Genomic DNA, 22462 nt, shown 5'->3' on the forward strand with positions numbered 1-22462 from the left:
AAAAAAAAAAAAAAAAAAATTCAGATTCTTCTCGCTAAAACGACAAAAAGCTTTCTACAGCAATCTGACCACAATAATGGCGAGCAACGAAGAATTCTCTGAAGATTCAAACTCTAATGGAATAGACTCATTCGATGCTGTCAAACAACGTTTCAAGGATCGATCAAAGGTTCATGAGGAATCCGATTTTCACCATTTCATTCCTTTTTTTTTTTTTCCGATTTTTGGATTTTGACTTCTGCGCCAATTTTTTTGTTAATGACAGAAAGTTGTTCAGACAAGAGAGTTGCTGTCTAAACAAGCGGTGCAAACGCGTGAGATCTTGTCGAAACAAGCCGTTAAGATCGCTAAACAAGCCGAAGAACATGAGAGATTCATTAATAAGGTTATCTCTTTTCTTTATTCATTTTGTTTCATGTTTGTGTTTTTTTTTTGTCTAGTTCTTTCATTTTGAAACAATGTTTTTTTTTGTTCTGTAAATGTTTAAACAGGTGACACATCTCGTTGGTGTGCTTGGATTTGGAGGTTTTTGTTTCCTACTTGGTGCAAGTAAGAAATGTGATTTTGATGTTTATTCTCCTTTTGTTGTTGTTGTTGTCAGAATTAAAAGATTGATGATGTTTTTTTGGTTCTCAGGGCCTCAGGATATACCTCTAGTTTATTGCTTATTTTATGTGATCTTTGTTCCTCTGAGATGGATTTATTACAGGTTTAAGAAATGGCATTATTATCTTCTGGTAATGTCTCTTACACACACACCCTTGTTAGGTTTTGGGATAAAAGAAATTGTATTTTGATTAAACAGTTGTTGTTGTTGTTGTATGTGATAGGACTTTTGCTACTATGCCAACACAATCTTCTTGGTTGATCTTCTTCTCTATCCTAAGAATGAAAAGCTTTTCATGGTTTGCTTTTCCTTTGCAGAGGTATGCTTTTTTTTTTTAATTACATGGACACATGTATGAGATTCTTTTTTGTCACTGTGTGTGTGCTGATTTATCAATTGGTTGTGTCTTGTGCTCAGGGACCGTTGGCGTGGGCTATTATTGTCTGGCGTTGCAGTCTTGTTTTTAGCTCCCCGGATAAGATTGTTAGTGTTCTTATACATCTCCTGCCTGGTGAGTTATACAATCTTCTTATAACTTTCAGTGTTGACTAAGAAATGTTAGAGATTCGTAGTGCTTAAGTTGATGGCTTTGATTAAAAATATTAGATCTTTGCTTTTTTATTCCCCTCTCAATCTTGTTTAGGATTTTGTATCCTGTACACGTAATCACATGGTTCTCTGTTACATACCTTGGATAAGATTTGTTTAAGCAGTAAAAGCCATGAATAATGCAGACGAGTTATTGAAGCTTAAGCTCTCTCTCCTTGATTAGTTAGTCTTACAATGACTTTGGTTTCAGGGCTCGTGTTCTTCACGATTAGGTGGTGGAATCCAGCGACATTTGCAGCAATGCACCCTGTAGGCACTGATCGTAGGGCTTCATGGCCTTATGTGGAAGACAAAGCTTACCTTTTTACATGGCTGTTTCTCATCCCCTTAGTCGTTTATACTCTTTGGCAAGTGCTCTATTTTCTAATCGTCAATGTCCTGCGTAGGCAGAGGCTCCTGAGAGATCCTGAAGTTATGACTTCTTACAGGTATCATCCCTGATACATCTGTCTCTTGTAATTTGGACCCCTCAGATTGGCAGTATGTTAATGTTGAATGCATGATCAGTTACTGAATAAATGTTATAGGTCCAAACGTCCAGTAGCTCCTTCGTCTAGTTAAATATCATCTTGGTCTGAGATTATCTTGAATTGGTGATTGTTTGTGTGTTTAAAATTGGTAGTTATGTGTCAAGCCAGATTTAAATTGATATTTCAAAACTAAGGCGACAAGACAGTAATGTCTCTTACCATAGACTAAACCTGTCTGATGAAATCCTCTGGTCTGTGCAGAGAGCTGTCGAAGAAAGCTGAAAAGGCAAACAATAAGTTGTGGCAGCTGAGCGGTATGCTAGGGGATCAGAACCGTATATGGATGTACATCCTATTCCAGGCCATCTTCACGGTGGCAACCATGGCATTGACCGTACCGATCTTCCTATCTTATAGACTGCACGTGATCTTTCAGATCCTAAAGATTTCGGCGGCAGTGTGGAACGGAGGGAGCTTTTTACTAGAGGTGATGCCTCGGCAAGTGATCCAGAAAGAGAAGAAGAAGAAAGCAGAGATGCAGCCAATAGAGGAGCAGCTACCGCATCATGAACCTGAGTCACATCCGAGTCAGAATGAGCCAATATCTACTGAAACATGATGGGGTGTTATAACAGAAAGAAAAAGTACATGTAAAAAATGAAGTTTTCAAAAGGCATGCCAGAATCATGATTGGTCTTTCTTTTTTGTTCTATAAAGATTTGTTGTTTCTCTTGTTTGGTACCCATCATTTTAAAAGTTTAATGTGAATGAACTTGTAGCTTCCTTTTTTGGTACCACGAAGAGATGAACTTTGAGAACAATTACAGGGGACATAAACATAGCCACCAAGCCTAATAACTACAAGATCTGCAGAGAATGATAAGGAAACAAATAACATAACATCCCAATAGCGAAAATTAAAAAAGAAAAAAAAAAAAAGACAGCTCTTACTGAAAATTCAAATTCGCCTTCCGAAATTAGGGTTTCTGAGTTCGAGAAACTAAAAAAAAAAAATGGAAGGCAGCAAAAGCGAGTCCATGGGTCTAAATCCTCAGCTTTTCATCAACGAAGCTATTAACACCATCGAAGATTACGTCGACGCAGCCTTTGAATTCTATGGCCAGTGAGTTCCTTCTCTAAATGGCTTCACTAAAGCCCAAGCTTTTTTTTTTTTTGTAAGCAAGGGGTTTTTGGGTTTTGATTGTATGGTTACATTGTGCAGAGAAGCATCCAAAATTCTCAAAATTGATGGATCTGATTCAACAAAGTCCCAAGATTTATCAAACGTGAGTGTTATGATGGGTGGTGATTTCATCTGATTCTTGTTCGGCTACTAAAGCATTTCTTACTCTTTGTCACATTTTTTTTATTTTAGGGTATAGAACGTGTTCGTGGTTTGGTTCAGTCGGTTATGGACAAGCGTATGGAGATGTGGGAAGACTATTGTCTTAAATACTGTTTTGCAGTTCCTGATGGTTTTGTTCTGCCAAAGACTGCGAGTCTTATTATATCTCCTTCATTGTCTCTGCTCGCTAGTATAGTGTGATTTGCTGATTCATATTTTTTTTTCAGGAGGAGAAGTCGTCTGTTTACTCTGACCAGGAAATGAAAGATGGGTTTTATGACCAGGATTTGGATGCACAACTGGATTCTTTAAGGGATAAGCTTAATTTGGTGAGACACAAAAAAAAACTGATGCTTTTGATCTTTGTTCTCTTACTTTTTCGTTTCTTTTTAAGTGAGATATTTTTTGTGATTTAGGTAGGAAAGAGGTCTGCTGAACTCGACTCTGAGCTCCAGGCTTTAGAAAGAGCTTCTGTTTCGAGGGAACAGTCTGTGAGGCTCGTTAATGAGGCTTTGGAGCTTTATGATGAGTCTTCTGTTGGTGAAATGTTCAAAGGTAATCCCAGATGTAAACTTTATTTAGTCGTTGTGAGAATATTGAGATCTCTCGATTCACTTCAATGGAATGAGTTGGCTATGTTTTATATTTTAGTTCTTTCTTGATGACCCTGAAAACTCTTCTCCACTTAGCCCGTTAGTCTTGAACATGACCAAATTGACATTTTTCCGCGGTTAGCTAGTATTTTGAGTTATGTCCTGGTCTCACTTGGTTAGTCATTGGTATATTAAGATCTCTTGATTGACTTCAATGAAATTAGCTAGTTACGTTATATATTAGCTCTTGATGACCCTGAAAACTGTTCTCCACTTAGTCTGTTAGTCATGAACACGACCAAATCGACATTTTTTTTTCTTTTTTTGCTTCTAGCTAAATGTAGATATGATATCACCTTAGTCCTTACCATCTTCTGGAGATATATTTCTAAACGGTTTTGATGGGATTTACCTGATCTCGTTTAGGATTATATTATTTGGCACATATTAGCAGGTAGTGGTAGTCCATTTTTTTCCTTTTTATTTCTCTCTCAGGAATACCTTTGTTTGCTTGATTGTTCATAGTATGATTAGAGATTACTTGCATCTCAAATATTGGTGTTTTGCAGAGATGACAAAAGTTGCATCAGAACTTCGTGCAAAGGTCGATACGCTGAAAACAAGAAGAATGAAAGCTAGTGAAAGCGCTAAAGTAGAGAGGCTGAATAACCATGGCAAAGAGTTTTCGGCAATGACTTCTGGTAACAAGATTTAACATTGTTGTGATATTACATAGTTAGAATAATAAAATATGTTGCATGCTTATGATCTTCCTTCATGTTATGTGGTTCTCAGATGGAAAGCTTGAAGACCTCGAAAAGTTTCAGGCCGAGTTAAGGAAGATGTAAACCTGTGCAGGAAAACAATTGTGATTTGTCAAGGATAATGTCTCCTAGCTGACTTGATATCTGCTCTTTAAAGACTTCGTCGTTTCAGCCTTACCAAACGGGTCATTGTCCTGGCTTCAAATGTTTCATTAAAAAGTTCAGTAAAGTTGCTCATTTTCATCCCTGCCTCATTTTTTAACATTTTCATCCCTGCCTCATTTTATCTATTACGAAAAGTTTCTAATTTGCAAAATTCCATTTGAAAAAGTTGTTGAAATCCCTGTTTATTTGGTATTTTGTTTTTCTGCAACTGAAAGAGGTCTGCTGATTTTTTTAAAAAGTTGTAATGAGAAAACTCAGAAAAGGGTAAAGAACTTAACCCCCAAAAAAAAGAAAAAAATACCCGCTTTAACTCTCCATCACGCATGGTGGTTTTGACCAGTGAGCTTAACAGTTTTTAACTCAAATATTTAAAAAGAATTTTAATAAAGAAGGCAAATTGTCTAATCGATACAACAGATTTTAAACAAACGAATACGAAAACACAAACTTATATCCTCCTTGATGTGATTCAAACTCCAGAACTTATATTAGAATAACATGAGAAAACTAGTACTGTCCCATAGAAAAAAAGAGAACCATCCCCATTGAATACTACTAACCCAGAACGCAAAAAGGCTTTCTAAGCAACTGGCATTGCTGGATAATCTGTGTTTGTTAATGGAGCTTCTGGCATAAGCGCAGCCTGAGTAACAACCTGAGCAGGCGCGACGTTAACATCTTCATCCTTTGGTGTATGGATGATAACAACATCAGGCAATGGTGTCATCGGTCCTAGTTTTCCCTTGGGGTCCCAGTCAAGCATGATCTTCACCTTGATGCCTAACACACCCTGCACATGCGATTAACCAGACTCGGGTTACACAAGAGATCTCTAGATATAAAATTGGTTCAAGCAACGGATTTCCAAGTTATATGTTGCTCAGTATTACAAAAGTTCAGACAATCAGAAGAACTGACCTGTCTAAGAAGAACATGTCTCACTGCAGCATCAATGTATTCCTTGGTTGGTTGACCTGAGGAAACCATGTAACCATCCTTGAATTTCATCGACTTAGCACGTGCAGCACGGAGTTTTCCACTCACAATGACCTGCAAGCATTTTGGTAAAACGATAAGAACACTGTATAGGTATAGTGGACGAAAAAGACAACAGTAGGGTTTTTACTCACTTCGCATCCTTTGGCTCCATTCTCCATAACAAACCTCAATACACCATAGCAAGCCCTATGAAACAAGAGATCACAGCGGTATTAACATTATCAGATGAGGAGAAGAACACGTTAAAACCAGATTTAGGAGAATATTATCATATTTAAGACGAGCCTGACAGGTTCAAGGATTTGAATACCTAAGAAACTAATTCAAACCCAATACCTATTGCGATAATCGAAGGTAGTAAGTAAATAAGAATAACTCACTACACTAGTTCTACAGGACGCAGCCAACACCTAGTCCAATATTGATGCTCGATCAGCAGCAAAACATGTTTACCAATACACAATATTCGATACGCAGTTTGTAATTCTTCATGAATAGAAAATGACATTGGATTGATACATAGCTAGACAACATTAACACATAGCCTACGCACCACAATTTGACATGCTTTAAGCCACATCTAGAAAAAGATATTAAAGACACTTCATACATAAACACATTCTTAAACAGCAATCCTGATGGTAGCTACAAAAGGACGCAGCTAACAAATCATAATGCGCAGCTAACAAATCATAATTCTTAAACATAAACACTTCATAATGCGCATATACAAACAGCAAGCTAACAAATCAACACCTCAACGGTAGCTACAAAAGGACGCAGCAATAGAAACGTGTCATACCTACGGACAGCAAGACCACCAAGAAGCTTGTAACGTAGAGACTCAGCCTGGGCAATAGCACAGAGACCTCTGTTGTTGACCTTCTCAGCATAAAGCTCAACACTGTCCTGAGGGAATTTGAATCTCTTTTGTACAAGAGATGTCAACTCCCTGATCCTCCTTCCCTTCTCACCTAAAAGGAAACAGAGTATCAACAAGAGAGATAGAAAAATCTAGTGAAACTGAGCAAAGATTAACGAAAATGAACCAACATACCAAGAACGTTTTGAGTACGAGTGGCTCTAATGATGATTTCAGTACGCATAGGAGTGACACGGACCTCAACACCAGAGTAACCATCCTCAGCAAGCTCTCTGGTCAAAACCTCATTGAGCTCAGCGTAAAACACACCATCGGCTACGAACTACAAAAAAAAACTCAAGACACTTAATCCGTGTGAAGCTCAAAACACGATACATTGGTATAGAGAAAGAGAGGGGATGGATAAAGATTTCACCTTTCTCTTCTTGCTGATCTGGGTCGCCATGTTTGTCGCAGAGCTTCCGGTGGCTACAGACTAAAACCCTAGTTTCTGAGATGAGTGAAAGGAGTGAAATGATAAAATAGTGTGGATATATAAAGTCAAGAGTAAGGCCCAGCCTTTATAGGCCCATTTCTTGGCCTTCATTGGCCCATTATAAGGAATAAAAATTCTAATAATGTAAATTACAAGACCGAATAAAATAAGGGAGATTCTCAAAATAATATTAAAATAGTTTTTTTCCAAAAACTTAACACAACATCTCTAAAATTCCAAAATTAGCACCGATTAATCTTTTAAAATTAAATCCTAAATTCAAAATACTAAATCTTACTCCTCAAAACTATACCCTAAATGTGAAATTGATAATCCAAACCTAAAAAACAAAATTCTAAAAATTAATTTTAAATATTTTAATATGTTAAATAGTACTATTTTTGGAAATTTATGGATTTTGTCCTATAGTTGTCCATAAAACTTGTTTTAGTGCTATTTTAGAGTATTTCTCATAAAATAAAGAGATATACCCTAGATTAGCACCATTTTAGGTTTTTGTTCCAAAATTAGCACAAACATTCAAATTTTCCAAAAGTAGCATTTTTATTATACTAATTATATCTCTAAAATTAATTAGTAAATATCTTTTTGTTCTTCGTCTTCTTCGTCTCTATCTTCTCATGGCATCGCCTTCCTCCAGCAATCATCATCTCCAGCATCTCCACCAATCATCGTCTTCGGCTTCGTATTCATCCAGCAATCGTCTTCTCGATTTTAATAGGTAATGAATGATATTAAACACACCTCAATATCTCTTTTACCAGAAGCAACAGCGGAGGCAGACATGTAACCAGAATCAAATAGTAGCTTTCTTCTAGAGAGAGCGTGTTGTTCTTCGGACGTTGACACCACCGTGAATGATTAAACTGAGATCACACCGTACACAAAATCTGTCACTCCAAATTATGTTATCAAAATTAAAAGCAAAACAAATCTGATTCGATGATTCAATGATAATGGAATTAGACTATTGTTCATGAATTGATAGATACTAAATTCACAGAGATCGATGCATTCGTATTGATCTAGGTGAATCAAATTGTTGGTCCGATTCAAGGAAGTCTTCTTGAATTGTATAAAATCCTTCCTGAATTTCACACAATCCTTCCTGAAGTTCAATGACAGCTAAAATAAAGTGTTAACAGAAACATCTGACACTGTTATGATGCAGAAACTGTTGATATGTCAGAAGATTTTCTGAAGGAAAGAGGATAGATTTGCTTGGTGAAATCTCAACTCCTAGTAGTGATAGCAACACCAAAAGAAGAGTGTCTCAGATTAGTTATGTGGACATTTTTGAGAATTGGTTTTCTCAAGACAATGAGAAAAAGTTTTACTTTGTGTTAAGAATTGGTAGTTATTTAGCTTGCTATGAGTTTTTAAATTGTTTTGACTTGGTAGTGTTTCTTGGGGTTTTAAGGTTAATGAATCTGGTAGTATTATACAGAACTAGTTTAAATGTGGGGTGATATATAAGATACTAGTATCTTACCCCGTACTACGTACGGGAAAATAAAATTAGATTGATTTTATATGAATGAATGAATAAAAATGTTAATATATGTTAATGATGAATTATGTAAAAAAAAATTAAAAACAATTCTAGTGGATTAAAACAAAATTTGGATCTAAAGTACGACAAATAAAAACGTTCCAATTTTCTAAATTAAACTTGAGATTACATTGACATATTTTCTTAAAACCTTAATTATATTGTATTTTTTCATGATTTATATTGAAAAGGTGAAGTGATTTATGAGACATGAAAGAACTAATTATATATCGATTTGCTTAATGAGTTAACAATTAACATAAATATATTGATCATAAGCTCTCGTATAAGAGAAAATACAAAGAATATAGAGTTCATCATTATTTTTTGTTCGAAGCTGAGTGACAAATTGTTTAAGAATGATAGAGATCATAATTAGTTACCTTTTGTTTATGCTCTCATGGGTTACAACCTTGAAGTTGGAAGAATTCTCAAAAATCGAAGAAACTTTCAACAACCATCTTTTCTGCAAATCAAGCCAAAAAAATTAAAAATGTTATTTTTGATATTAAAAATAGAGCGTAAGAAAAGAAAATGCTGAGAATAATTGAAATTTTTTTAGAAAAAATGAACGCTCGCAAAAATAAGATTAGAAATCAGCCTTCATTTTAAATAAATCGATTATCTCCAGGTTTGTCACGCAGATCACTTTGTTTTTGGAAAATGGTATTAGTTTCTTTCATCTGCATCTCCTAAGTCATTTAAAGAAAAAAATCTGTGAGAAACAAAAAAAAAATGGATGAATTCGAGTTTTTTTTCCTTATATGCTAGTAAAATTGATAAGGAATTAACATTTTACCAAATTAAAACAAACAAAACAAACTGGTATCTTTACCTGAATCTTTTTTGTAATGGGACACAACTTCACGAATCCATAAAAAAGTGAAATAAGAATGGTGTTGTGAGTCCTGTCACATGAGTTGATGGTACATATAAGAAGTGAAGATGTGCAACTTTTTTTCAGGTAGGAATATATAAATAGAAAAGTGAGCAAAGTAATTCAAATAAACATAAAGCTTTGAGTTACATTTCGTGAGTTTTTATTGACAGTGTAAAGACTAAACGGTTGGAAAAGATGGTCAAATCGTGAAAGAGTGTGTGAGATATTATAGGAACTCCTCTACAACAAATTTTGATTTTCTTATTTACAAAAACGGGAACTCGTGTTTTTAAAAATGGGGAAAAAAGAATTTTCTGTATTTTATTTTTTTAAAATGTCATGTGTCAGATTTTTGTTGGCCAAGTGACTTGTGATTTATAAGATAAAGGATCTCTTGAGTATTGTTATAATGAAAAATGAATTCATAGACTGATCATGTTGTTGAATAAGGTTATCAGCTCTAAAGTTAAGTGATTGATGATATACATAATGACAAATATTTCAAGAACAAAGCAGAGAGTTGATGATGAAGATGAGAAAATGAGCACTTGAGTGGAAGCTTGAGTTCGTCATTATGGAAGGTATTCCTTAAATTCAAGAATGTCTTCCTAAAAGCTATGGAATCCTTCCTAAATTTTCTTAAATTTGTGTTTTTAATTCTCTTTATATGTGTTTTGACTTATTTTATCACAAATACTCCATTAGTGATGTATAATGATTTGATTTTGTGCACATATAGGTGTTTTACAATAAAAATAGCAAATAGAAATATCCAACATGATGTTTTAGGAAGATCTTTCTAGCCGTCAATGACTTTTTCCTAAATTTTAAGGAGACTTTCCTAAATTTTAATTAGACTACCTAAATTTCAAGGAGTTCTTCCAAAACGTCAATGACTCCTTCCTAATGTTTTTTTTTCTTCATGAAGGTCTTCCTTAAACTCAAGAAACCATTCATAAATATATGAGAATCCTTCCTGAATGTTATATTCAAATCCTTCTTATATGTTTACCGGTGAAAACATAGCTATCTATCAAAATATTGAGATAATTAATACAAAACCTTCCTGAATATGTTTTAAAACAAGTTTTGTGGTGAAAACCATACAAACTATCTTTAATATCCAAAATCCTAATGCTAAAACAAAGACCATGTGAATACAAAGAATCAAACTGTTAATACTTCAATCTCAATAAGCACCAATTCCTTGTATATGGCAACTGAAAGCCTTCGATCTTGTATCAGCACCGCTCGTCTTTGATTCTGAGTGTTACTGCAACTCCAATTCTTTCTAACCATATATGTGTCTCTACAAAGTTAATTACCACATGAACTATCAATGTTACCACAATAATAAGAGCCAAACACATCATGTCTTGCATTAGATACAATGATTATGAGAACAAGCATACTTTAATCTACAGCTACTGCAATACTACTACTAACTTGTAATCAGAAGCTAACTGAAGCAAATTTTGAATTACATACTCTTATCTCCCCAATTGAGAGAAGTATAAAATAAACTCCAACAAGCATTGATCATAGAGAAGAAGACACATTTAATTACCTCTTTGTTATCAACAACCTTGAGTACCAACTTGCCATCACAATGTCTATACTTCATCACATACCGAGTCTGCACCACAAAAAAAAAATCAAATCCAAATATCAAATACATGTAGATTGCGACCAACACGAGGAGATTCAAATCAATTACCAGGTTTATGAAAAGTTTTCAAGAGAAAAACTCGAGACCCAAATCAAACATAATAAACGAAATCGAGAAGGATGAATAGCAAAAAAAAAGACAAAAGGATGATTAACCTACTGATTTGGGATCAGCTTGAAAAAGCTGAACATATCGATACATGATTCAGATCTCTTTTAACTGCTCAGTAGTCTTTGATCTTATCTCTAACAATTCTGCCTTTCTTTTCGACATCATCACCGCCGCCGCTTTACGAATCGACGAAACCATCACCACCACTGCGGGCACGTAACTGAGAGGCACACACTAAACTATGGTGTTGGATTCTTACACCATGAATGAAGAAAAAATTTAATTTGACGAAGCAAATAGAAAATCGTTGTCGTCAATGTCTATGGCGGAAGAAGAAGAAAGGGCGTAAAAGAATCATAGTGAATTAATTATAATTTAGTGTTTTAGTATTTAATTAAAACATGTGTGCTAATTTTGGAAAATATGAAAATGTGTGCTAAGTTTCGAAGAAAAATTGAAATTGGTGCTATTTTTGAGAATTGCCCTAAAATAAATCTGATGTAAGAAAAATGAATAAAATGTAATTTCGAATAAATATTTTCTGGAAATAAAATTATTCAAATCGCCATTTTGCAATTTTAACTTTAATCTCTAAGAAATGCTTGTCAATTTTCTGAAATTGAAAATAATATGTAATATATAACTCTTTCTGTCACTCGATATTTTTAATACATAATACATCAAAATCTAAGTCTTCGATGAATAATTTGAGTCTATTTTAAAATTTGGACAATTTTCAAAAATAGCACTAATTTCAAAAATATATATATCTTATATATCACCCCACATTTAAATTATTTCTGTACAACACTACCAAATTTATTAACCTTAAAACCCCAAGAAACACTACCAAGTCAAAACAATTTAAAAACTCATAGCAAGCTAAATAACTACCAATTCTTAACATGAAGTAAAGCTTTTTCTCATTGTCTTGAGAAAACCAATTCTCAAAAATGTCCACATAACTAATCTGAGACACTCTTCTTTTAGTGTTGCTATCACTACTAGGAGTTGAGATTTCACCATGCAAATCTATCCTCTTTCCTTCAGAAAACCTTATGACATATCAACAGTTTCTGCATCATAACAGTGTCACATGTTTCTGTTAACACTTTATTTTAGCTGTCATTGAATTTCAGGAAGGATTGTGTGAAATTTGGGAAGGATTTTATACAATTCAGGAAGACTTCCTTGAATTGGACCAAAAATTTGATTCCCCTAGATCAATACGAATACATTGATCTCTGTGAAATCTATCAATTCATGAATAATAGTCTAATTCCATTATCATTGAATCATCGAATCAGATTTGTTTTGCTTTTAATTTTAATAACATAATTTGGAGTGACAGATTTTGTCTCCGGTGAGATCTCAGTTTAATCATTCACGGTGGTGTCGACGTCCGAAGAACAACGCGCTCTCTCCAGAAGAAAGCTACTATCTAATTCTGGTTACACGTCTGTCTTTGCTATCGCTTTTGGTAAAAGAGATATTGAGGTTTGTTTAATATTATTCATTACCTATTAAAATCGAGAAGACAATTGTTGGATGAATGCGATGCTGAAGACGATGATTGGTGGAGATGCTGGAGATGATGATTGCTGGAGGAAGACGATGCCATGAGAAGATAGAGACGAAGAACAAAAAGATATTTACTAATTAATTTAAGAGATATAATTAATATAATAAAAATGCTACTTTTGGAAAATGTGAATGTTTGTGTTAATTTTTGGAACAAAAACCTAAAATAGTACTAATCTAAGGTATATCTCTTAAAATTTTAAGTAGGCCAACATTTATATTTGATTATTTAATAATACGTATAACATTACTACAAATAGTGTTATATTTCTATATTTATAAGATAATTAGAAATGCTGCATTTTAAAAAATTAATTTTTAAAGTTAAGTTAACCAAAAATGTTTATATAATTTTAGGTCAACTTACAAGTATAAAACAAATGATAATTTTGACCACATTCGATTATACTTGATAAATATGTTCATATTTCTTAACAATAATTCGATTATACGCGGGTCTAATTTACTTATATATATCTAGATTATCAACATGAGTATAATGACATTACAACCGACTTTAGCCTATTGAAATGGAATACTTTACTTAGTTTACTGCATTTGTATTTGTTTTAAAAAAGTAGATGACTGCTCTTAACACTTTTCACACTTACCATATTAAAAGTTGTTGATGTTAAAATCTTCCGCAGAATTATTTCACGAAAGCTTAATTATTACCAGGTGAGAAAAGCATTCAAACTTCAAAGTGTGTGTGACAGAGGGTTTTTGAAAGCGACTGCTGTACGGACATTTGCAACAACTCCCCTATAAAGATTTTACTCAGCTAACACAAAAAAAAACAGAATCTATTCTCAACACAACACTAAAGACAATTTGTACCAACCACAGCCACAACCACAAGAGAGAGAATGGGAAAGAGAGCGACTAATGCTCTGAAGAGAGAGGAGTTAAACAGAGGAGCTTGGACTGATCATGAAGACAAGACCCTTAGAGATTACATCACGACTCATGGTGAAGGCAAGTGGAGCGTTCTCCCAAAACAAGCTGGTACGAATTTATCTATCTATCTATTCATAGTTTCATCATATCTTCTACCTACAATTATTGTCTTTTGAACACACAAAAGGGCTCAAGAGATGTGGCAAAAGCTGTAGACTCCGTTGGAAGAACTACTTAAGACCCGGGATAAAGCGCGGAAACATCTCATCTGATGAAGAAGAACTCATAATCCGTCTCCATAATCTCCTTGGAAACAGGTTTTCACCAAAACACATAGAAATTTTCTTTTTGTAGTAAAACTATTTGTTACATGACATGTACGATCGATAATTAACGCAGATGGTCGTTGATAGCTGGGAGGCTTCCAGGCCGAACAGACAATGAAATAAAGAACCATTGGAACTCGAACCTCCGCAAAAGACTTCCCAAAACTCAAACCAACCCACCGAAACGTATAAAACATTCGACCAAGAACGAGAATAATGTCCGTGTTACACTACAAGAAAACAAGCTGTTTGAGACTCCAAAAATAGTCCCAAATTGGTCGCAAATACACTATATACGACTGTTTTGCAACCGTTTTAAATGGTCGTTAAAAATTGGTCGCAAAATATTTTGGTCCCAACATAGTCACAAAACACCGACAACTCTGTGACCTCATTTTATGGTCTTAAATTTGCTACTACATTAGGACTGTAATACGTAGTCATATCTTAGAGACTAATTAGGGACATATATTTGTAGCGACGTTTTGTGACTAACTCATAGTCGTATATTTGAGACTGAATTGTGATTGTAACTAAAGTCATATATTACAGACCTTTTTGCGACGAACCACAGAAAAAGAAAAAAGAAAAAAAAATTAATTTATTATACAAGAAAAATAAATTAAATATAGCTTTTATTTGTTTCGTAAATTCATTTTATATAATCAATATATATAGCGACGGAGATGTATTACTGCGGCGACGGAGAACAAAACAGTGGCGGCGGCCGGAGGGTTAGAGATGTGACGGTAGAGAAATCGAGATGTATTGGTGGTGAACAGGCGGAAGCTTCAAAATGTAGCGGCGACCGTAAAAAGTGTGTGCATCTGCGGTGGTTCTCCACTTCCACCACCATCTCCGACGTCATCGTTGACACAAGGGTCTTCAGATCTACCACCGCCAACGTCGTCGTTGACACAAGGGTCTTCAGATCCACCACTTCCGACGTTGTCGTTGACACTAATTCTTCAGATCTGTCGATGAAACCTAAAATATAAATCAAAGAAATAATTAAAACATACATGATTTCTCCAGATTCAATCAATCTCAAGCAAATAAACAGATTGAGAAAGAGAGAGAGAGAAGGTGAAAAGCTTGTACCTTTGTGTCATGTCCGGTGAAAACAACAGCTCCTTAGACATACTCTGTTTCTAAGCTCCGTAAAAACAAAGGAAAGAGAGAAGATGAGAAAAAAGAAAAAAATATTTTCTCTAGAGAAAAGGAAAGAAGACACGATGAGCACAAGAAAGGAAGGAAAACAAGAGATGATTTTGGTCCGTTAGATTAACTCAATCAATGGTGGATGATAAACCAAATGACAATCCTTGCCATTTAGGATTAGCCAATGAGAAATTTTTCTTTTCTTTTTTTTGATAAAATTTTGGTAATTTGCTATCATTTAATATTATAATTTAGATATTGGGGGTTTAGATTTTGAAAAGTATTAGATATGATTTTAAAAAGTATTAGATTTATAAAGAAAACACTTTTATTTTTAAAAGTGATGGATTTCAGTTTTGAGTATATATATATATACACAAAGTTACATTATATTATTCGTTTAGAGTTTTATAATTATGATTAGAATTAAAAAAAATCTAAGAAAAATTGGCAATAAGCATTTAAAAGCACTGACAGTCCAAACCTATGCATACAAATATTACATAAAATCATAAGTAACACTTATACTTTTTTTTTTGGGCAAACAAGTAACACTTATACATGTTATGTAAGTTGAAAATATTTTTTTCTAAACATTGGAAACAAAAAGTGTTTTGGTATTATAATCACTCAGTGTCTAAAGTAGTTCATATATATGTAGAAACAAATAAATTAACATATTTTACATTTCTCTATTGTTAAATATATAAATAAATTCATTAGGTGTTGGTAAAAAGTAGCAAATTCATCACAATGTCAGGTGTTAGTAGCACAGTGATGGCATACTAGTCGCAAATATGTGACCGTATTAGTAAAATAGTCACAAAGTGTGACTGTTTTATGACCCTATTGTATTAATCACAAACTTATACATATCAAATTTAAGGTTTAAGGGCCACCGGATTTTACAAATTGCTTGACAATCACACATATTAGATTTCTAACAACCATCTATGAGTTTAATAAGTAAAAACTTGATATGGTAAGTAAAGTTAGAAATTACAAAACAATCACAAACAATACATGGAAAGCACATGTAATACTTATACATGTTATATAAGTTGCAAATATTTTTTAAAACATAGGAAATTAGTTGGTATTATAATGACTCAGTGTCTAAAGTAGTTCATATCTATGTAGAAACAAATAACTTAACATATTTTACAATTCTCAATTGTTGAATATATAAATAAAGTCGTTAGGCGTTGGTAAAACGTAGCAAAATCGTCACAATCTCAGGTGTTAGTAGCAAAGTGGTGGCAAACTAGTCGCAAATATGTTACCGTATTAGTATAATAGTCGCAAAGTGTAACTCTTTTGTGACCCTATTATGAATCACAAACTTATACATATCAAATTTTAAGTTTAAGAGCCACCAAATTTTACAAATTACTTGACAATCACACATATATATTAGATTTCTAACCACTATCTACAAGTTTAATAAGTAAAAAACTTGATATGGTAAGTAAAGTTAGAAATTACAAAACAATCACAAACAATACATAGAAATCACATGTAATACTTATACATGTTAATATGTTATGTAAGTTGCAAATATATTTTCTTAAACATTAGAAATTAGATTTCTTTTTGATATAATAATGATTCAGTGTCTAAAATAGTCATACTAATGTAGAATTTAATACTTTAACAAATTTTATACGTCATTACTGTTGAATATACATAAATAATTATCAAGCGTTGGTAAAAAGAAACAAATTTGTCACAATCTTAGGTGTTAGTAGCAAGTTAATCACATAATTGTCCCAAATGATTAACAAAATAGTCTCAAAATGTGACTATTTTGTAACGCTATTTTATGAGACAAACCGCAAAAATTTAAAGCCTTCAAAAAACATATGATTTCTGCAATCACTCGCTAGAATTATAAAAAAGACCTCTTAATTTAACGAGTAAAAATTGATATAGTGAAGACACTTGAAGTCACAAACAAGTAGCAAATGTGGGACTACTTTTGTGACTAAAACTCCAGACTAAAACAAGCGTCTCTAATTCGTCACAAATTGCGACTATTTTAGGACTACAATGATATAGTCAGTTAATAGTCTTATAGTAGTCACAAATATGAGACCATTTGCAGACTACAACTGTTCGTCGTAATTCTGTGACTGTTTTGCCACTGTTGTTTGTGTAATCGTATATTAGTCATAAATTCGTCCTAAAAACGTTACAATTATTTGTGACCAAAAAAGAAGTCACAAACTATAGTCTCAAAATGCATGTTTTCTTGTAGTGTTATACGTACAAAGGCGATGAGGTGCTCGAAGGCTCTTCTCGTCTCCGATCTATCTCTTCAGAAGCAGAGTAGTATCAGTCCACTTCCTTTGAAAAAACAAGAGATGATGGATCAAGGTGGGACGTCATCTTCCTTGATGGGAGATCTCGAGTTCGATTTCGATAGGATCCAGTCGGAGTTTTTATTCCCGGATTTGATCGATTTTGATGGTTTGGACTGTGGAAACGTAACATCTCTTGTTTCGTCTGAGGACATTTTGGGTAATTTGGTTCCAGCTCAAGGTAATCTCGATCTCAATAGACCTTTCACTTCTTATCATCACCATGGCGACGATGAAGACTGGCTCGGAGACTTCAACTGTTGAACCTACCGCAAACATCTATATAGTATTACATAATTTTCTAGATATACGGACATAAGTATATGTGTGTCTCAGTGTCTGAACGCTTCTAATTTCTAAAATTCTAACTTACTATATAAGGAGACCAAAGAAACAAATAAATTATACAATTTCGAGTGCTGTGGAAATTAGTTTTGTCTTTAACCTAATAATATTTATTTATTTAATTATATTACTGCAAATACGCACGACTTATTTATTTTTTGAAACATTTTGTTTAATTAATTTAGAGCATACGCCAATGATAGAGCTTTTATTATATAGCCTAACTACCGCTTAACAACCACCCTACCATAAATTTCTACTTGCGTTGTTTGTTTGTTCCTAGTAATAAGAATCCACTTTACAATATTGTATCACGAAATTTCATTTTAATATACACGAATAGTCTATATTTATAGGCAGGCACGGTCATAATTGTAAGGAATTTGTTCTTTTCAATTATGGAATCATCGTATATATACAAATAGATAGTAGATGATTGTTCTAAAAGTCATGCGTGGTCGGTATATATACTAAACTTTTTTACTAGATTTAACTTACCACTAGATTTTAACCTTTGGTACTTATATTCAGGTGCTATTAAGAGCAGCTTCATTGGTTTGATACCGTATGGGTATGCTAAATATAATACTTTAATTATTTTATAATTTTTAAATTTAAATTAATTTAAAAATGAATAACCAAGCTAAGTATGAGAAACCTATTATCAGTCGTTTCTCATTGTGTTTCTGGCCTTCTCTCCTCTTCTCTCTTCCTTTTTTTTTATAAATATTTAAATGCTGAGAGATTTACCTACATGGAGCTGCTGACTCTAAAGACCCCAATTTCCTGTAGTGAGAATAAAATTAACCAGCTCTTTCCTTGGTCGACCCTTGGTCTTTTAGCTTCAGACTCAGCATTCGGGTTTTTACATCCTAACTTATTGTGTCATTTTTTCTTGCAATTCGAGCATGTTATGATACGTTTGTCTCGCCTTAACTTGGTCTTGGTACTCTTTAGGCATGACTGATTCCAACTCAGCGTTGGTGATTACGGTAGCGAAAGTTTGCAGAAACAGACAATTACGGTTTCAAGCATTGATAAATTGAATGATTGATTTAGCGGTTGAAAATAAATGTGTCTACACGAGATTTATGAATAGTTGATTAGCGAGTGCGATAGCGGTTAAATAAAAAATTCCCAAAATGAATATAATTTACAATTATAAAAAGTATTAAAAAACACAAAAATATATTTATAAAAAAATTATATAAGATTTTAAGCTTTTATTTTTTCCATTTTAAAAGTTTTTTTATAGGTTTCTATGTACAATTTATATTAATTTAATAGTTTATGACTATTAAAAATACTGCAATATATTTTTCTATTGGTTGAATATTTGTAAATAAGAAAATATTTCTTGTTTTTTAATTTTGTGTCTTTAGCTAAAAAAATTTACATAATAGGAGAAGAAGTACAAAAGAATAACATAATTACTAAAGAGACATAAATAATTATTCAAAAAAGAAACAAATAAAACTTATGATGAAACACAAATTATTATTCATATTTAAATATTTAAAGAGGATGATTAGTGTTTAGAGTTAATATGAATACATATAAAGTTATATATATATATATTGGATTTGTTTTTTTGTGTGATTTTTTCTTTCTTTTTTAACTTCCCGCTAACGACCGCAAACGCAAATAGTCGCGGAAAAGAGCTTTGGAATTTGACGATTTTGGGCGACTTAGAGCGGTAAAAAGCGATTTCTTTGATGAATTCCAATCTCTACCAACTGCAACAAATCGGGAAAGCCAATTATCAACACCTTACAAGAAGTTTCATTAACCAATCAATTTCAGGAATCGCCTTAAATACATCTATGTCTACTTCACTTTCATTTTTGTCAGCATCTCATTCTTTTTCGTCAATGTGGTGTTAGCTTCTGCATCCTTGTAAATAGAAGGACGAGGGGACAAAGCGTTAAAGAGCATTTTCAGTAAGGAGAGATTCCTACCGTCTCTCAAATATACTATTTTAATATTAATTATTTAGTTTAGTTCTTTATTTAAATTTTCTTAAAAAAATATAGTCTTTCATGGGGTTTTTAAAATTTCTCATTTGTGAATTGATTGTCACTTCTCACTATTTCTCACTCTTACTTTTTATTATTTTTAATGGGTAAAAACTCTTTTGATAACTCACCACTGCACATGGCCTACAAAATCGATTTTCTCTTCTATTTGTATAACGATATTGTTTGCACGCTAACAGTCTTTTAACGTCGTTAAGAGGTATGTTAACATGTGTGTGAATTTGGCTTATTAGAAAAGTTCATACTTCTTTTGGCAAAAACTCATAAATTCAGGATTTAAATGACCATTTTCTCTTTTAGTTTTTAACTTAGAACTCATTTTCATTTTGATATAGTTTTATAAGTTATTAGTTGTTAATCCTAAATTTAAATTTATCAGTATCATTTGCATAAATAAATTCATCTATATTTTTTATTATTTACCACCAAAAAGGATTTTAAATATTAAAAAGGAACTACAAATTTAATGATATCTTACATATTAATATTACTTATATCAAACTAGTAACCTCATATATTTGTAGAATTTTGAGAAAAATCTTAACGGTAAAATAATTAAATATATATCTATAAATCAATCAAATATCATAATTTTGACATTATTAATTTATTCAGAAAATTACTGCATAGGTTTCTGGTTTCGATGAAGCATTTATAAATTTGCACATGAGAAAAGAGAAGATAAAGAATAATATACAAATAAAAAAAAAAGATATAAGAAGAAGAAAAGTGTTTATTTAGAGCATCTCCAATATATATCTATATTATACAGGAATATACAAGATTTCCAGTATCCCCCACCCCACAAAACTACAGAATGTACGTAGGTTATGGATGTCTAGTGTTTCTTGAAACGAGTGAAACTCATTCATTAGCTTCATCCTTGCTCAGGAAAGTGACAGCTCAAGCAGTCCTATACAACATTTGGCGTCAACGAAACAATGTCCTTCACAACTCCAAGCGTGTGGCTCCTCAAGATATATTCAAGAAGATTAATCGTGATATCTTCGCAACATCATCTCTTCGAGAAAGTGTAGGAAGCGTTGGCGAAAGCTCATGCTTCTTTGGATTCGATAGTAACTCTCAAATCTTTCACAACTCTTTGGTAACCTTATTTTATTTTATTTTGGCTTGGCTACTATCGTTAGGTAACACTTTTTTTTGTAAAACCTGAAACTTCATTATTAATAATGATATATACATGATTAGCAGAAAAAAAGAAAAGAAGATGATGTTTTTCAATAACCCCATGTTGAATATGAAAAAAATAACACTACATCTCAATGTGCTTTGTCTGTTTTTCAAAAACCAAATTATTAGCAATGTGGGCATGAATGATCATAGAGAGATTGGAAAAATCCATCGGTGAGCGAAGTATCGAGAAACTTGGAAAACTAGCTCACCACCGTGCTTATTTCAGAACGTCAAAAGTATTTAGAACTTAGAAACATTATTGGAAGACGATATGTGAAAACCAAGAGGGGCTTTGTATATATTCACTTCTTCATCAAGGTTTCCATGAGGGAAAATATTATAAACATTCATTTAGTATAATTTTCAATTATGCGTTGTAGCCACTTGAACAAAAATATGTATATACACTATTTTAGCAATCAGAGAGAAATGTCTCATTGTAATCAATGTCGGAATATATGTCTTGACAATTTCGATACATGACAAGATATATGTCTTATTAGACCGCCCAAGTGACTTGAGTCATCAGTCGCAAATTTAATCTTGAAGATCCATTTACATTCAAGAGCTTTATTGTCTAATAGATAACACTTCCAAATAATATCCAAGTACTATAGTATTATTCAATCATCTGTTAATGTCAATCCTTTACCGCGTCATTAAACCACCTAGGATCCCAAAAAATTGCGACAGCTGCGAGAAAAGTTCGATAAGAATATGAGATATGCAACTGGCCAGAATCAACATATTCAACAACCATAATACTAATACTCAGCTAATGAGAGAATAAATCAAAAGCGGGCACTCAATGCGATTCAGTTACGCACTTAGACTCTCTTTAAACAAAAAAAAAAAAAAAAAAAAAAAACTGATTTGTGTCTTGTTTTTTTTTGACTTGAACGAGAGTCGGAGGTAGTAGTCATCATCATCCAAATGCAGAAAGAAAAACATAATCACGAAAAGCAAATTCATTAGGAGCAGAATTATGCGCTTCAATCACCCTATCATGTATTTATTAACTAAATTAAAAAAAAAAAGAAAAATACCCTAAAATAACACACAAAAAAAAGCGATATAAAAAAAATTTAACAATGCTTTTGTCGGACAGTGATACTTTTTTAATTTTTTCCCCCTTGGTGGCCACAGCTTGGCAACTGGTATTTATTTGCTTCTCCATTTTTTTCCAATAAAAGTCCATTTTATAAACTATTATTAAAAAAAGGTTAATTATACTAAATAGAACACACACAAAAATGGAGACTCTCAAATCTCAGTTTCCCACTTGAATGAATCTAACAAACAAAAACAAGTCAAGACGACAATTGAAGGATTTTGGCAAAAAAAAGTAAAAAAAAAAAAAAAAAAAAAAAAAAAAAAAAAAAAAAAAAAAAAAAAAAAAAAAAAAAAAAAAAAAAAAAA

At 32.9% G+C, this 22462-nt stretch overlaps 4 protein-coding genes and 1 long non-coding RNA gene across 6 annotated transcripts; 3 read left to right on the top strand and 2 right to left on the bottom strand.

Annotated features, from left to right (window-relative positions):
* On the top strand, window positions 7–2469 carry LOC104719258 (uncharacterized membrane protein C776.05). The gene is made up of 8 exons (XM_010437136.1): window positions 7–169; window positions 266–385; window positions 492–549; window positions 637–737; window positions 831–926; window positions 1025–1118; window positions 1407–1644; window positions 1948–2469. The coding sequence occupies exons 1-8, from the start codon at window positions 77–79 to the stop codon at window positions 2303–2305; spliced, it is 1158 nt and encodes a 385-aa protein (XP_010435438.1). The 5' UTR covers window positions 7–76; the 3' UTR covers window positions 2306–2469.
* Window positions 2564–4635, top strand: LOC104719257 (protein MIS12 homolog). Of its 2 annotated transcripts, XM_010437135.1 has the most exons (7): window positions 2564–2809; window positions 2909–2972; window positions 3062–3181; window positions 3259–3360; window positions 3448–3586; window positions 4194–4325; window positions 4420–4635. In XM_010437135.1, the coding sequence occupies exons 1-7, from the start codon at window positions 2700–2702 to the stop codon at window positions 4470–4472; spliced, it is 720 nt and encodes a 239-aa protein (XP_010435437.1). In that variant the 5' UTR covers window positions 2564–2699; the 3' UTR covers window positions 4473–4635. The 2 variants fall into 2 exon arrangements, with proteins under 2 accessions (XP_010435437.1, XP_019086753.1); XM_019231208.1 differs by lacking the exon at window positions 3062–3181.
* LOC104719259 (40S ribosomal protein S3-3-like) lies at window positions 4919–6948 on the bottom strand. Its single transcript, XM_010437137.2, has 6 exons — window positions 6851–6948; window positions 6610–6757; window positions 6355–6526; window positions 5684–5738; window positions 5472–5603; window positions 4919–5343 (listed from the first exon to the last, which is right to left on the bottom strand). Exons 1-6 carry the CDS (start codon window positions 6878–6880, stop codon window positions 5134–5136), a joined length of 747 nt encoding a protein of 248 aa, XP_010435439.1. The 5' UTR covers window positions 6881–6948; the 3' UTR covers window positions 4919–5133.
* On the top strand, window positions 13507–17732 carry LOC104720474 (transcription factor TT2-like). Its single transcript, XM_010438372.2, has 4 exons — window positions 13507–13729; window positions 13809–13938; window positions 14021–14165; window positions 17325–17732. Exons 1-4 carry the CDS (start codon window positions 13591–13593, stop codon window positions 17730–17732), a joined length of 822 nt encoding a protein of 273 aa, XP_010436674.1. The 5' UTR covers window positions 13507–13590.
* Window positions 14325–15140, bottom strand: LOC104719260. Its single transcript, XR_756580.2, has 2 exons — window positions 15049–15140; window positions 14325–14934 (listed from the first exon to the last, which is right to left on the bottom strand). It is a non-coding gene; the product is annotated as an uncharacterized LOC104719260 (long non-coding RNA).

The sequence above is a fragment of the Camelina sativa genome, chromosome 10 (assembly GCF_000633955.1).
Source record: "Camelina sativa cultivar DH55 chromosome 10, Cs, whole genome shotgun sequence".
Lineage (NCBI taxonomy): Eukaryota > Viridiplantae > Streptophyta > Magnoliopsida > Brassicales > Brassicaceae > Camelina > Camelina sativa.

Coding starts and splice junctions, on each gene's coding strand:
- LOC104719259 (XM_010437137.2), bottom strand. CDS start 6,880: ATGGCGACCCAGATCAGCAAGAAGAGAAAG. Junction 5,604..5,683: donor ATGGAGCCAAAGGATGCGAA/GTGAGTAAAAAC, acceptor AAATGCTTGCAG/GTCATTGTGAGTGGAAAACT. Junction 5,344..5,471: donor GACATGTTCTTCTTAGACAG/GTCAGTTCTTCT, acceptor TCGCATGTGCAG/GGTGTGTTAGGCATCAAGGT.
- LOC104719258 (XM_010437136.1), top strand. CDS start 77: ATGGCGAGCAACGAAGAATTCTCTGAAGATTCAAACTCTAATGGAATA. Junction 170..265: donor GTTTCAAGGATCGATCAAAG/GTTCATGAGGAA, acceptor TGTTAATGACAG/AAAGTTGTTCAGACAAGAGA. Junction 738..830: donor AATGGCATTATTATCTTCTG/GTAATGTCTCTT, acceptor TGTATGTGATAG/GACTTTTGCTACTATGCCAA.
- LOC104720474 (XM_010438372.2), top strand. CDS start 13,591: ATGGGAAAGAGAGCGACTAATGCTCTGAAGAGAGAGGAGTTAAACAGA. Junction 13,730..13,808: donor CGTTCTCCCAAAACAAGCTG/GTACGAATTTAT, acceptor AACACACAAAAG/GGCTCAAGAGATGTGGCAAA. Junction 14,166..17,324: donor CGACCAAGAACGAGAATAAT/GTCCGTGTTACA, acceptor TGACCAAAAAAG/AAGTCACAAACTATAGTCTC.
- LOC104719257 (XM_010437135.1), top strand. CDS start 2,700: ATGGAAGGCAGCAAAAGCGAGTCCATGGGTCTAAATCCTCAGCTTTTC. Junction 2,810..2,908: donor GCCTTTGAATTCTATGGCCA/GTGAGTTCCTTC, acceptor TACATTGTGCAG/AGAAGCATCCAAAATTCTCA. Junction 2,973..3,061: donor AGTCCCAAGATTTATCAAAC/GTGAGTGTTATG, acceptor TTTTTATTTTAG/GGTATAGAACGTGTTCGTGG.